The 11,565-nt window shown below is 38.1% G+C and overlaps 2 protein-coding genes across 3 annotated transcripts; one reads left to right on the top strand and one right to left on the bottom strand.

Moving 5' to 3' along the window:
* The first annotated feature begins 50 nt into the window (after positions 1–50).
* Positions 51–3,386, top strand: LOC135105569 (UPF0193 protein EVG1-like). Of its 2 annotated transcripts, XR_010270908.1 has the most exons (5): positions 51–466; positions 598–834; positions 1,043–1,183; positions 1,864–2,111; positions 2,673–3,386. XR_010270908.1 is itself a non-coding variant. In XM_064013808.1 (4 exons), exons 1-4 carry the CDS (start codon positions 373–375, stop codon positions 2,058–2,060), a joined length of 669 nt encoding a protein of 222 aa, XP_063869878.1. In that variant the 5' UTR covers positions 51–372; the 3' UTR covers positions 2,061–2,277. The 2 variants fall into 2 exon arrangements, 1 of the variants encoding a protein (XP_063869878.1); XM_064013808.1 differs by lacking the exon at positions 2,673–3,386 and having other exon boundaries at positions 1,864–2,277.
* Positions 3,387–4,519: 1,133 nt separating this feature from the next.
* Positions 4,520–7,861, bottom strand: LOC135105570 (peroxiredoxin-6-like). The gene is made up of 4 exons (XM_064013809.1): positions 7,653–7,861; positions 6,296–6,452; positions 5,796–6,010; positions 4,520–5,093 (listed from the first exon to the last, which is right to left on the bottom strand). Exons 1-4 carry the CDS (start codon positions 7,736–7,738, stop codon positions 4,892–4,894), a joined length of 660 nt encoding a protein of 219 aa, XP_063869879.1. The 5' UTR covers positions 7,739–7,861; the 3' UTR covers positions 4,520–4,891.
* Positions 7,862–11,565: the final 3,704 nt, after the last annotated feature.

Genomic DNA, 11,565 nt, shown 5'->3' with positions numbered 1-11,565 from the left:
GTTTTAAGAGTTTATGGAGTTTTCTGTGTTGATTCGCGCCCACCAAAACAAATAGTGCTGGGTCTAAAAAATTAATGGATGAGTAATTTAGTGTATGCAAAGAAGACCTGCTGAATAATTAACATCAAGAGGGTGCATTAGTAAGGAAAGAAAAAAGGCTCATAATGCAGCCACAAAATCACTTGATAAAAAAGGTTGAAGTTCTCATACGCATTAATTTGTTTATTATTTTACAGAACTGTTGATTATTTGAGTCTTCATTTAACTTAAAACTGTTCTCAAAATTTGCCTACACATATTAATTCATTATCAAGAAATTTTTGGTCGCCGCCCCTCCGCCTCCGTCGCCATGGTAACGGTGTAAACAACAACATGGCGGTGACATTACGTCAAGCTGTGGCGCCGGGGGGCGTATACGATCTCCCGAAAGTATCATACAGTGATTCCACAAAATTACTTATAAAAGGTTATTTACATATAACAACTAACTGTACCCTATCATATTACGAAAAAAATCCAAACATTGAATATACGTAGTAAACAGCAGGGCATGCTGCCCATAAGGATGGTATTATTTGCTCCACTATTTATTCTCAGAACTGATCAAGGAGGCCTCTGTCAGTGCCCAGCACCAGCGGCAAATAGAACGATGGGTGGGGGGTGGGCGGGGCCTTCCTCCCCACCGTGCCCTCACGGTGCCAAGCCAGGCGCCAGCCCCTCCCTCCTCCCAGTCTCCAACACCTCGCCCACACTTCCAAACCAAGAGATCTCAGGAGGCGATTCGCAAAATGGGACTTTATGAGCCCAACACACACTACGTCCCACCTCAGCCAAGTTAGAAGGCAACACTATAACGATATGATGAGGATGATTATGATGATGATGATAATAATAATGATGATGATGATAATAATAATAATAATAATAATAACAACAACAATAGGTCGATAAATAGATAGATAGAAATATTGATAGGATATAGTAATAATATTGAATATGTATTAGTAATGTTAATGATAATAACTTTCTTTCCTCACAACAGAATATGGGCCAGGCTCGAAGGAGAGGTGCCAGGAACTGATGGCTTTTGGCAGAGAAGGAGCTGGATCACACATCTCTACAATCAAGAAAGTGCCCCAAGAGCCTGCCACTCCCTCAACCCCAACTGACCGCTTCTCAGAGTGTAAGTTTCAAGTGGTGTCAACTCAAAACTGGTTGGACACACAGACTTGTAGACAGCTCAAGTTGTTAATCAGTCTGAATGGATTGATATCATGCTACTGAAATCCACTTGTTGACTAATTTACTCCATTTATGATTAGTTAATATTTCCTTTACCACCTTAGAGATAAAGGTATGAAAGAGACATAAGAAATTTGAGGACTACTAAATGCAAAATAAGAGACAGATGGTGGCTCTGTCATGACAAGAAAAGGTAACTGATTGAATGACTGATTTAAGGCAAGGCAAAAATGGGTTCATATGATGCTGCATGTCAAAAATATTAGACAAGTAATTATTGTGAGACAGGATAGAACGAGATGAAACTATATAAGAGCAATCTGATGTTAGAATTTAGCAAATTGAAGGTTCCTCAATGTGGACAGCCAAACAGAAGCTACAAAGATAATAACACAATACAAAAAAAAAATATCAATTAACAATGAAAGAAGTGCAAGTTGGCATGAGGCAGATAATGTGAACAAAAAAACATTAAATTCATGGATGGAAAAATAGTTAATTTTAGTATTTTTCCAATTAACTTTTCTATTTTTTTGAGAGATTTTCATTACATATCTATGAAGAATCAAGTCTTCTCTACTCATATAACATATAGTGACTCTTTTCATTGGCTTCCTACAGTGGTGAGAGAGATGGAGGAGCGTGTGGTGTGGCTGGAGTCCATGGAGGCAGTGGGTGCTGGACAGAAGTACCGTGGCCTCATTGCCTCACAACTTGCTCTTAAGTTCAGGGACTTGGAACTGTTAGACCAAGAGCGAGCCCAAGACCTTGCCAAAGCAGAGAGGCAAGCAGTAACCATCAAGAATAACAAAGAATAATATAGTCCAGATGGGCAAGAGCTTTAGAGACTGAGGATAACAGCTTCTTAAGTAAGCAGTTGTACTAAAAAATAAGACAAATAAATAAATTTAAATAAAAAATTTTTCTCTTCAGTGTTGATTGGTAACTGAAACATGTTATGCAATACGTTAAACTTTTCTACCTTGAGCCATTTGTAGGGTATGCATTTTCACATATATAAAATTATTTGTCACCATGGATGCACTCCCTCAGAAGTTTCCAGTCATGAATATCTATTATGTTTTAGGTGCACATACAGTATATATATATATATATATATATATATATATATATATATATATATATATATATATATATATATATATATATATATATATATATATATATATATATATATATATATATATATATATATATATATATATATATATCAATTAATGTTGCCTCATTTCCAGTGTTCTACTCACATAGAGGCAAGTGTAGCCATAGCTTGAGAAATGTAGAGTTACTGTACCAAAGTCTGCATCCAGAAATCTGTGTTAAAGGTTTATTTTGTGCATTAGTGTAAAAATAAGGTTCATACCATGTAGAAATACCTAAAAGTAAGGTTCATATACCTGATTATGCAGTGTAGTGTACTGTGGACTTGCTACCTGCTACAGTCAAGGTTGAAAGTCCAGGCAAGAGAAAACCACTCAAGGGAAGGGAAAACCACAAGCAGTGACTTGCAACATCACCAAACAAGTAGTAAGATCTAAACTATTCTGGAGCTTGTTCATTGCAACACTCTCAAGGGAATGGCCTTGGCAGAAGAGTTTCTATTTGTTCCTATCTATGCACTCCATATCAGCATTCTCCATTTCCTCTTCACTCAGGTATTGCAACACTGCTCCTGATCTTACAGGACATTCCTTCTCACACTTCCAGCATCCACTCCACCTTTGTATACTCTTGTCTTCTCAACCCTACTTGTTTTATTGCTACATACTAAACCATCAGATGAATTTGCATTTGACTACCTGTACCACTCTATAGCATCAGTAAGATGTCAAATTTTTAACTATAGGACATAAAGCTATGATTAGAGACTTAGGTTGAGAGCAACCTGTCACTCTGTCACTATGGTATTATGCAACAATGACTTAAATTGACATTAATACCACATCAAACATTCTAGCTTGTAGAGCAAAGTATGCATGTGGATGAGTTGTCTTATCTCAGTGTGCTCATCTTCTAAACCAAACTTCTTGTCCTATCCACTCCTACGCTGATGATAGCACCCTGCACTTTTCCACGTCTTTTCATAGACATCCAACCCTTCAGGAGGTAAACATTTCATGCAGGGAAGCCACAGAATGCTTGACTTCTGATCTTTCTAAAATTTCTGATTGGGGCAGAGCAAACTTGGTATTGTTCAATGCCTCAAAAACTCAATTCCTCCATCTATCAACTCAACACAACCTTCCAGACAACTATCCCCTCTTCTTCAGTGACCCTCAACTGTCCCCCTCTTCTACACTGAACATCCTCGGTCTGTCCTTTACTTATAATCTGAACTGGAAACTTCACATCTCATCTCTAGCTGAAACAGCTTCTATGAAGTTAGGCGTTCTGAGACGTCTCTGCCAGTTTTTCTCACACCCCCAGCTGCTAACTCTGTACAAGGGCCTTATCCATCCATGTATGGAGTATGCTTCACATGTCTGGGGGGTTCCACTCATACTGCTCTTCTAGACAGGGTGGAATCAAAAGGCTTTTCATCTCATCAACTCCTCTCCTCTAACTGACTGTCTTCAGCCTCTCTCTCACCGCCGCAGTGTTGCATATCTAGCTGTCTTCTACCGCTATTTTCATGCCAACTGCATGCCTCCCCTCCTCCCGCTGCCTCGCTGCACAAGACTTTCTTCTTTCTCTCACCCCTATTCTGTCCACCTCTCTAACACAAGAGTTAACCAGTATTCTCAATCATTCATCCCTTTCTCTGGTAAACTCTGGAACTCCCTGCCTGCTTCTGTATTTCCACTTTCCTATGACTTGAATTCCTTCAAGAGGGAGGTTTCAAGACAATTATTCATCAATTTTTGACCCTTTTATGGAACTGGCATTTCAGTGGGCATATTTTTGTATTGGATTTTTGTTGCCCTTGGCCAGTGTCCTTCTTACATAAAAAAAAAAAAAAAACCCTGCATTGAGCCAGGTGTAGCTACACCTGTTGCAATGAGTAGCCCTGCTCTCATGCTAACTTTAACTACTTTCATCCAAGAAAACTGCAAGGAAATCACGTGGATGTCATCATTAAATCAGTCCCTGTACAAGACATCACATTCTGAGGAGACTTTCTGGGTTTGCTCCACAGCTGCACTCCTGCTAGGTCACCACAGTATGACATCTTGCTACTGCAGGAACTGGACATAACAGCAGCCAAACAATTTGGTATGCCTTTTATCCATAAATTTGCAACAGGTGAAAAGAATACTTCAGTTTTTAGCATTTTAATTGTAAAAATGGAATGCACTGAAAATACAAGGCACTTTGTATTGATTTTCCTTTCTAGATGCTTTTGTAACATGCATTTCTTCTCTGATCATCTACATCTGGACATAGTTATAGATTTGTAATAACTATAAAAATAGCAATACTAAACTATATGGAATAGTTAACTCCATCTTTAAAGCTAATAACTGCAAAGCGCCATTCACAAGGATTTGATGATTTTGAAATTCACAATTACCTCCCTTGATTATTATCAAATTTGAAATGTGTATCACTGGATATCAAATATCTCTCTGAAACATGCCCAAGCTTATAAGCCTTGAAAGGTCGACATTACAGCCACACTAAAGACAATTTACTGTGGCTGAGGAGTTGTGCGGATGTACTCCTTTCCAGAGGGCACCTGGACTACCTTGTGCTCTGGGAACATCTTCTTGGCCTCATCAGCAGGGATGGAGGGCAGCACCATGCAGTTATCACCATTGCACCAGCCAGAGGGAGTGGCAACTTTCTTGTCAGCTGTCAGCTGGAGAGAGTCAATCACACGCAGAATCTCGCTGAAAAAGTTGATACACATAAAAATAATTTTATACAAAAAAGTAATCTGGTAAGAAATAAGAAAACTACATGTCATTCTATACTTGCTGATGGTGAAGGAAGTCAACCGATACAAAAAGTTGATACACATAAAGTGAAAAAGTTGATACACATAAAAATAATTTTATACAAAAAAGTAATCTGGTAAGAAATAAGAAAACTATATGTCATTCTATACTTGCAGATGGTGAAGGAAGTCAACCAATACAGTCTCACTGGAAGATTCACAACCAGTAAATAAACTGATAAAACAGAAAAGTTGTGCCATCATGATTATTCTATAGTTGATGAGTACTTATTCCTTGTGAAGCTTAGGGGCTGAAGCAGGGAGTATATCCTATCTTCAACACAAACCATGATGAAACAATATAAATTTGATATAATTATTGTCCTCTTTATTGCTGCACTTGGAGGGTTGACTCACACCTAGAGGAGCTTAGAGCTGAATGGGTGCATTTCCTTTGACAATGTAATTCACACTGCTCCTTCCACTATAGTTGATTCATTTTGTAACTACAGACTTATGACATCAAAATCTAGGTATTTATGAAGCTTCTAATAAGAAAATGATCCAAAGAACTGAAGGCACCATAATTTTCTTAACTTTTTAGTAACGGATGGAAAAAACTGAATTTACAAAAGGAAGGACAAAATATACTTACTTAAAATTGCGTCCTGTGGTTGCAGGGTACAAGATGGACAGCTTGAGCTTCTTGTCAGGACCAACAATGAAAACAGCACGGCAAGTCAGTGGCATGCCAGAGGCAGTCTTCTCATCTGGATCAATCATGCCAAGAGTCACAGCCAGGTCACGGTCAGGGTCAGCAATGATGGGGTATGGGAAATCACCAGTCAGGTTGTTGTAAGCTTGAACATCCTAAAAAAAAAAGGAAGGCATAGTAAAGATAAATTCTGTAACTTCTAAAGATCCATTTTCCAGTAATATATTTGTCATTAGTTCTGATATGTCTTTCCTGTCACACCTACAGGTCAGGGCTCACTTTGTTTCCTTCCTAGTTGTATCTTTGTCATGCTTTGTTGTTTTCAACATAGGCAGGCTTAGTCAATTAAATTCTGAACTAACTGAATCAATCACAATCAAATACAAGAATGCCAATTTTCTTTTATGAACTCTTACCACTAAAAAAGTGTTTATTTTTACCTTGATCCAGCCTAAATGGTCCTCCACTGTGTCACATGAGATAGCCATCACCTTCACGTTCCTCTTGGTGAATTCTGGCATCATCTTGGCCACAGTGCCGAGCTCTGTGGTGCACACTGGGGTATAGTCTGATGGATGGGAGAAGATGATGCCCCATCTGAGGAACATGTACAAATTAAGCACCGTAATAAGAAGAACTTTGGGTATGGCAGTCCATGCTCTGAACTAAAGTACACCTTATGCATGTGTTCTGATACATTAAGAATGACAAGCACATAAAAATAATTGAAAAGTTCTGCCTTGCTCTCATTACATCCCTTTGCCAATAACCTTAGGACTTGTTGAGAAAGCTACCTTGGGGGAAGATTATTTTCTATTAAAGTTAATATTGAAGTCCTTCATTATTATGGTGCTGATTATTTAGCAAGGCAGTTAATTCAATTTGCACAATGAGTGAGTTTTGGGGTCAATCCCCAGAACATACTAAGGCATTTTTAACAATTTAATGTGACCATTATTCTTAACACCAAAATACACAGGAAATGATACTATATACCATGGATTTCATTACTAGTTAGAAGTACCAGTTAGGTACAATTACCTACACTTCTTTTCCTGTGAAATTTCTAATCTTATACCTACTTCCACAGAAACCTTTACATATATATTAAACTATCATACAGAATGAGAAAGCAAAACAAGCCTAGATCACTGCCCAAATTCACACAAATAAATCATGAAAAGACTGAACAGCTTGGAAACTCTACCATTGCTTAACAAGGTAATGCTACTCTGGAACCTACATTAAAATCAAAAGGCAAGCAATCTGGACATATTCACATAGGTATGTAGCAATATTTGTGTAAATATGCACCACTCTCCATTTTGTAACACTACTGCTACCCGAATGAAAGGGATACAGGTTATGTACTACCTTTGACTCATCGGATAGAACATTAGTTATAATCATTAAAAAAAAAAAAAAAACTTGGCTACAATAGTGTCCGTTTTCAGTGATATATAAGAGGACAGCGCCCACTGACGCAGCAGAGAGAGAGAGAGTCAGAACCCGGTAAGGCTGTAAACCTTGTTCAAGTTCCTCGACATAATAATTATAATACTGCCACCACTCATCATTACTCAGCAACTCTATAAAAGTATGAGAACTGCTGAGTTTTATCTGAAACGCTTCTGAAGACACCCATTCATGCACCCACAATGCTCAGGCAACATGACACCTCTGTAATTGGCACAAAAAATGGCGTGCAATGCTTGTGAGAGGTGGCAAGCACAGTTTTCATCTTACTTCCTGCCTGCTTAACTAAACAGGATGGCAATCATGAAGAATGTCACTCACTTGTCCCCGAGGTAAGAATGCAGCTTTATTGGCCCCTCAGTGCTGTCAGCGGAGAAATTAGGGAAGACATCGCCTAGGTTGATCATGATGGCTGGTTTGAGGAGCGGCTGGAGGCGTGGCGCGGAGTGCTATCTGTGCCAGCTGCCGGTGTGGAGTGAGCGAGCGAGTCAGGCAACGGGGCCGACGACTTCCGTGGCAGCCGGGGCTGTGGGGTGCTTAGAGTTGCCGAACCGAATTACTTTGTTGTGGTATTTCCCGGATACCGGCATGATCTCGGCTATTTTATTAATCTACTATTTTTTACGGCAATCCCTGAAACATATTCATTTGGAGTTAGGTCACACCGAATTCCTTCCAGGCCTCTGGGCCGGAATTAGCTCCAATAAATGTTCAGATTTAACCCGCTCTCCGCACCAAAATCTTTTTGATGATTACCGAATTTGTCTTTTGATTGTTGCTAGACGCTCCCCGTTGCCGGTCCCATGACCTTGAGCACGAAACTTTCTGTTCTCATGAGAGTGAGTTGAACAATGTACACCAAGACACGTTACACGGCTCAAAATAGTCATTCGGGAAAATATTAAGGACATGCTGTGTCTGTCACGATGACTTGCCCCAACAACTCAAAAGCCGCCACTCCTGCACTGCTCACAAACTGGCTTTCTATTCTAACATACCGCAGTAGATGTATAATATGTTGAATTACGTCAGGAGCTTTTCTACTGAACGAAAAGATCAGCAAGACCCAAAGTTAGGTTTATGCGGTACGTGTCAAGCCCGTTACACAATCTTACAATTATAATTATTCACCTTACAATCTCTCTCCCCCCCCTCTTTTTTTTTTATTAAAGATTGGTATATACGCAATTATAGCTTCTAACAACTGAAACTAAAGATGCTGCTAGGTTATATACTGTACCTTAGCTGTCTAATAGCCGTATATTAAAAGATAATATCTGAGCGGATTAGGAACTTCTCCCTAGTCTCTACGTAAGGCTTAGCGACGTTACACAATGCAGTTATGTAGCAGGTCTTTGGATGCTGATATCTGTAGCGACTATAAGGTACTGTTACCGATTTCTCTCTCTCTCTCTCTCTCTCTCTCTCTCTCTCTCTCTCTCTCTCTCTCTCTCTCTCTCTCTCTCTCTCTCTCTCTCTCTCTCTCTCTCTCTCTCTCTCTCTATATATATATATATATATATATATATATATATATATATATATATATATATAAAACACCTTCCTTACAGTACATAGTACGTGACCAGTAACACGCATTACACACACACACACACACACACACACACACACACACACACACTTCGATCGGCGGGTGTCTCAATATTTCACATGCAGCATGCACAAGCTCCATGTTTACATTTATCCCATAACCTTGCACATCTAGTTCGTGGGATGCCATGGGACTTGATGATGAAAGAGCCCACGTTCTTTGATTCATAATTCCACTAAATACATGCTGGAGATTTTACAGAATGTGCTACCTGTGTTTTTTTTTATTTATTTATTTATTTATTTATTTATTTCGACAATTGTAATCCTTTTTCTTTTTTTTCGACAGGCATCCCTTGTAAAGTTTTGTTATCTTTTCCGTATTTGAGGCACAACCTCCCCATTCCCCCACAATCTCTCTCTCTCTCTCTCTCTCTCTCTCTCTCTCTCTCTCTCTCTCTCTCTCTCTCTCTCTCTCTCTCTCTCTCTCTCATACATTTGCTAAACACATTCTTTGTATAAGAAATTTCTCCGGAGATCTCTTTCGAATGTTTCTTTGTCTTACCTCAATATTATAGTATACATCATCCTACTACATTATATAACTAGCGATCTTTTCCTTCTTTATTTATATAAACGTTCGGTTATATCTCCCTCCCTTCCTCATCAGGGTGATAACATTTTTATTCAAATCAATATCACTGATTACGTATGTATTATGACTCAGCGTATCGATAAACCCAACTAAAACCTGCATCCAACATTTTTGCAGATTCTAAAAATAGAAAAAGGAAAAAAGAAAGAAAGAAAGAAAGAAAGAAAGAAAGAAGAAGAAGAAGAAGAAGAAGAAGAAGAAGAAGAAGAAGAAGAAGAAGAAGAAGAAGAAGAAGAATGAAAGAAAGAAAAGAAAGGAAAAGAAAAGTAGATATTTTTTTCAGCATGATCGCATTCCGAAAAAAAACAAGAAATATGCTTTCGTGCATGAAGGACTTCACGCAGGAAAAAAAAAAAAAAAAAAAATAGCAGCGGACCGCATCCCATTGTCCTATGTGTGCAATGGGTTTGTGACTGACAGCAGGTCCACCGAAAACCTGTCATGTAGCAGCTTATTCATTTTTCATATATTTTCTTTCAATTTACTCTTTTTTGTAGTAGTAGTAGTAGTAGTAGTAGTTATTATTATTATCATTAATACTACTACTACTACTACTACTACTACTACTACTATTGTTGTTGTTATTGTTGTTGTTATTGTTGTTGTTATTGTTGCTGTTATACTATATTTATTTATTTATTTTTTAGAGAGATTATTTTTGACTGGATTGGAATATTTGGAATTCCGTTGTTTCCGGTGCAGATTCCAGACCTGTCCGCGTTGCATGGTGTTGGCTTCATGCACAAGTTCGACCTCACTGTTGTGAAAGTGTGAGACAGACTCACGGACTTCAGCGTTTTTAGCAATATAGGTATGGTTGGTTTTCTTTTCTCTGCGCTCTTCTCTCATATCAAAAAGTGGCAGACGAGGGATGAAAGCAAAAATTTACTTTAGACACAGGGAAGTTTCAAGGATTTTTTTTCTTTTTCTTTTTTTTCTTTTTTCTTTCTCGCGGCATCTTGATTTTTCCCATCTCTCCATGACATCATTGAGGGGATTGATTCCTTTCTTGTTTGACTGATTATTTGACTGATCTGTCTGACAATATGTCAATCAATCAATCAATGATTCTACTTAATGAGTTCGTAGGAAGATGGAAAACCATAGTGATGTTTCGGAGTTAAAAAAAAAATGCAGATACTGGACAACTAGGATGATATAAGATGAACGCCTTGCACAGCGATGCTAAAGGAACGGGAGGAGCAAGTTGTTGTCAAATTCAGATGAGTAGCAATCGTGCGAGCAGCAGTGGGAGATAAAAGAATCGCCCTGCTGCAGCGGATTGTGAAACTGAACACTAAGTTGAAGAGAGTTGATATAAACAAGATACTGATCTGCAAGTGCTGTGCGTTGGTAAGTCACACTGGCCTATTTCTTCTATATTTGTTATTTCTATTTATCTATTTATTTATTTATTTATTTATTCATTCATAAATTTTAGTTATTGATATTTTTCTACATCTTAAATGTGAAAGAGCTGGTTCAAAGGAAACAAAAAAAAGTAGGATTATTCCCTCTTTCTCCAACCTAAAAAAAAAAGAGAAAGAAAAAAAAAAGAGAAAAGAAAAGAAAAGGCCGAGAAAAAAAAATAAACTGGGTTGACGAATTTAGTTCCAGATGAGTTTTGATACTCCAGTTATTCACTTCTAAATCATATCTCCGCCACAATTTCCTTTCATTCTTCGATACGTTTTTAATATTTTTCCATCGCATCCACGACCAAGAACTTTGAAGTTTCCTACACTATACTCTTATTTCAACGAATAAAACCTTTACGCTATTATGGAGTCAGTGTTGTATTTGAGAAGGTGAGGGGAATGGAAGATGATACAACAACATTATACAGAGCTTCATAGAGGCTGATTTAACTTGAGGTATCAAAGTTCCAGTGAAGAATTTTTAACAAAGAACAGTTCAGGAATATTCAGTGTAGGCAAGGAGATCAGTTGTGTTGTTTAAGTACATATGTAAAGTATGATTGAGTGTTTGGAAAGTTGTGTTTGGTTGAGTGAAAAAAAAGTTTTCGGG

This window comes from Scylla paramamosain, chromosome 12 (assembly GCF_035594125.1).
Source record: "Scylla paramamosain isolate STU-SP2022 chromosome 12, ASM3559412v1, whole genome shotgun sequence".
Lineage (NCBI taxonomy): Eukaryota > Metazoa > Arthropoda > Malacostraca > Decapoda > Portunidae > Scylla > Scylla paramamosain.
This window is presented reverse-complemented; position numbering and strand designations above follow the sequence as displayed.

What these genes read in the sequence shown, in the direction of transcription:
- LOC135105569 (XM_064013808.1), top strand. Translation starts at nt 373, where the DNA reads ATGGCGGTGACATTACGTCAAGCTGTGGCGCCGGGGGGCGTATACGAT. An exon ending in CACAAAATTACTTATAAAAG is followed by an intron (nt 467 to 597) that starts GTTATTTACATA and finishes ATTTATTCTCAG; the next exon opens with AACTGATCAAGGAGGCCTCT. An exon ending in CTACGTCCCACCTCAGCCAA is followed by an intron (nt 835 to 1,042) that starts GTTAGAAGGCAA and finishes TCCTCACAACAG; the next exon opens with AATATGGGCCAGGCTCGAAG.
- LOC135105570 (XM_064013809.1), bottom strand. Translation starts at nt 7,738, where the DNA reads ATGATCAACCTAGGCGATGTCTTCCCTAATTTCTCCGCTGACAGCACT. An exon ending in CATTCTTACCTCGGGGACAA is followed by an intron (nt 6,453 to 7,652) that starts GTGAGTGACATT and finishes CATGTTCCTCAG; the next exon opens with ATGGGGCATCATCTTCTCCC. An exon ending in ACCACAGGACGCAATTTTAA is followed by an intron (nt 5,094 to 5,795) that starts GTAAGTATATTT and finishes CAACTTTTTCAG; the next exon opens with CGAGATTCTGCGTGTGATTG.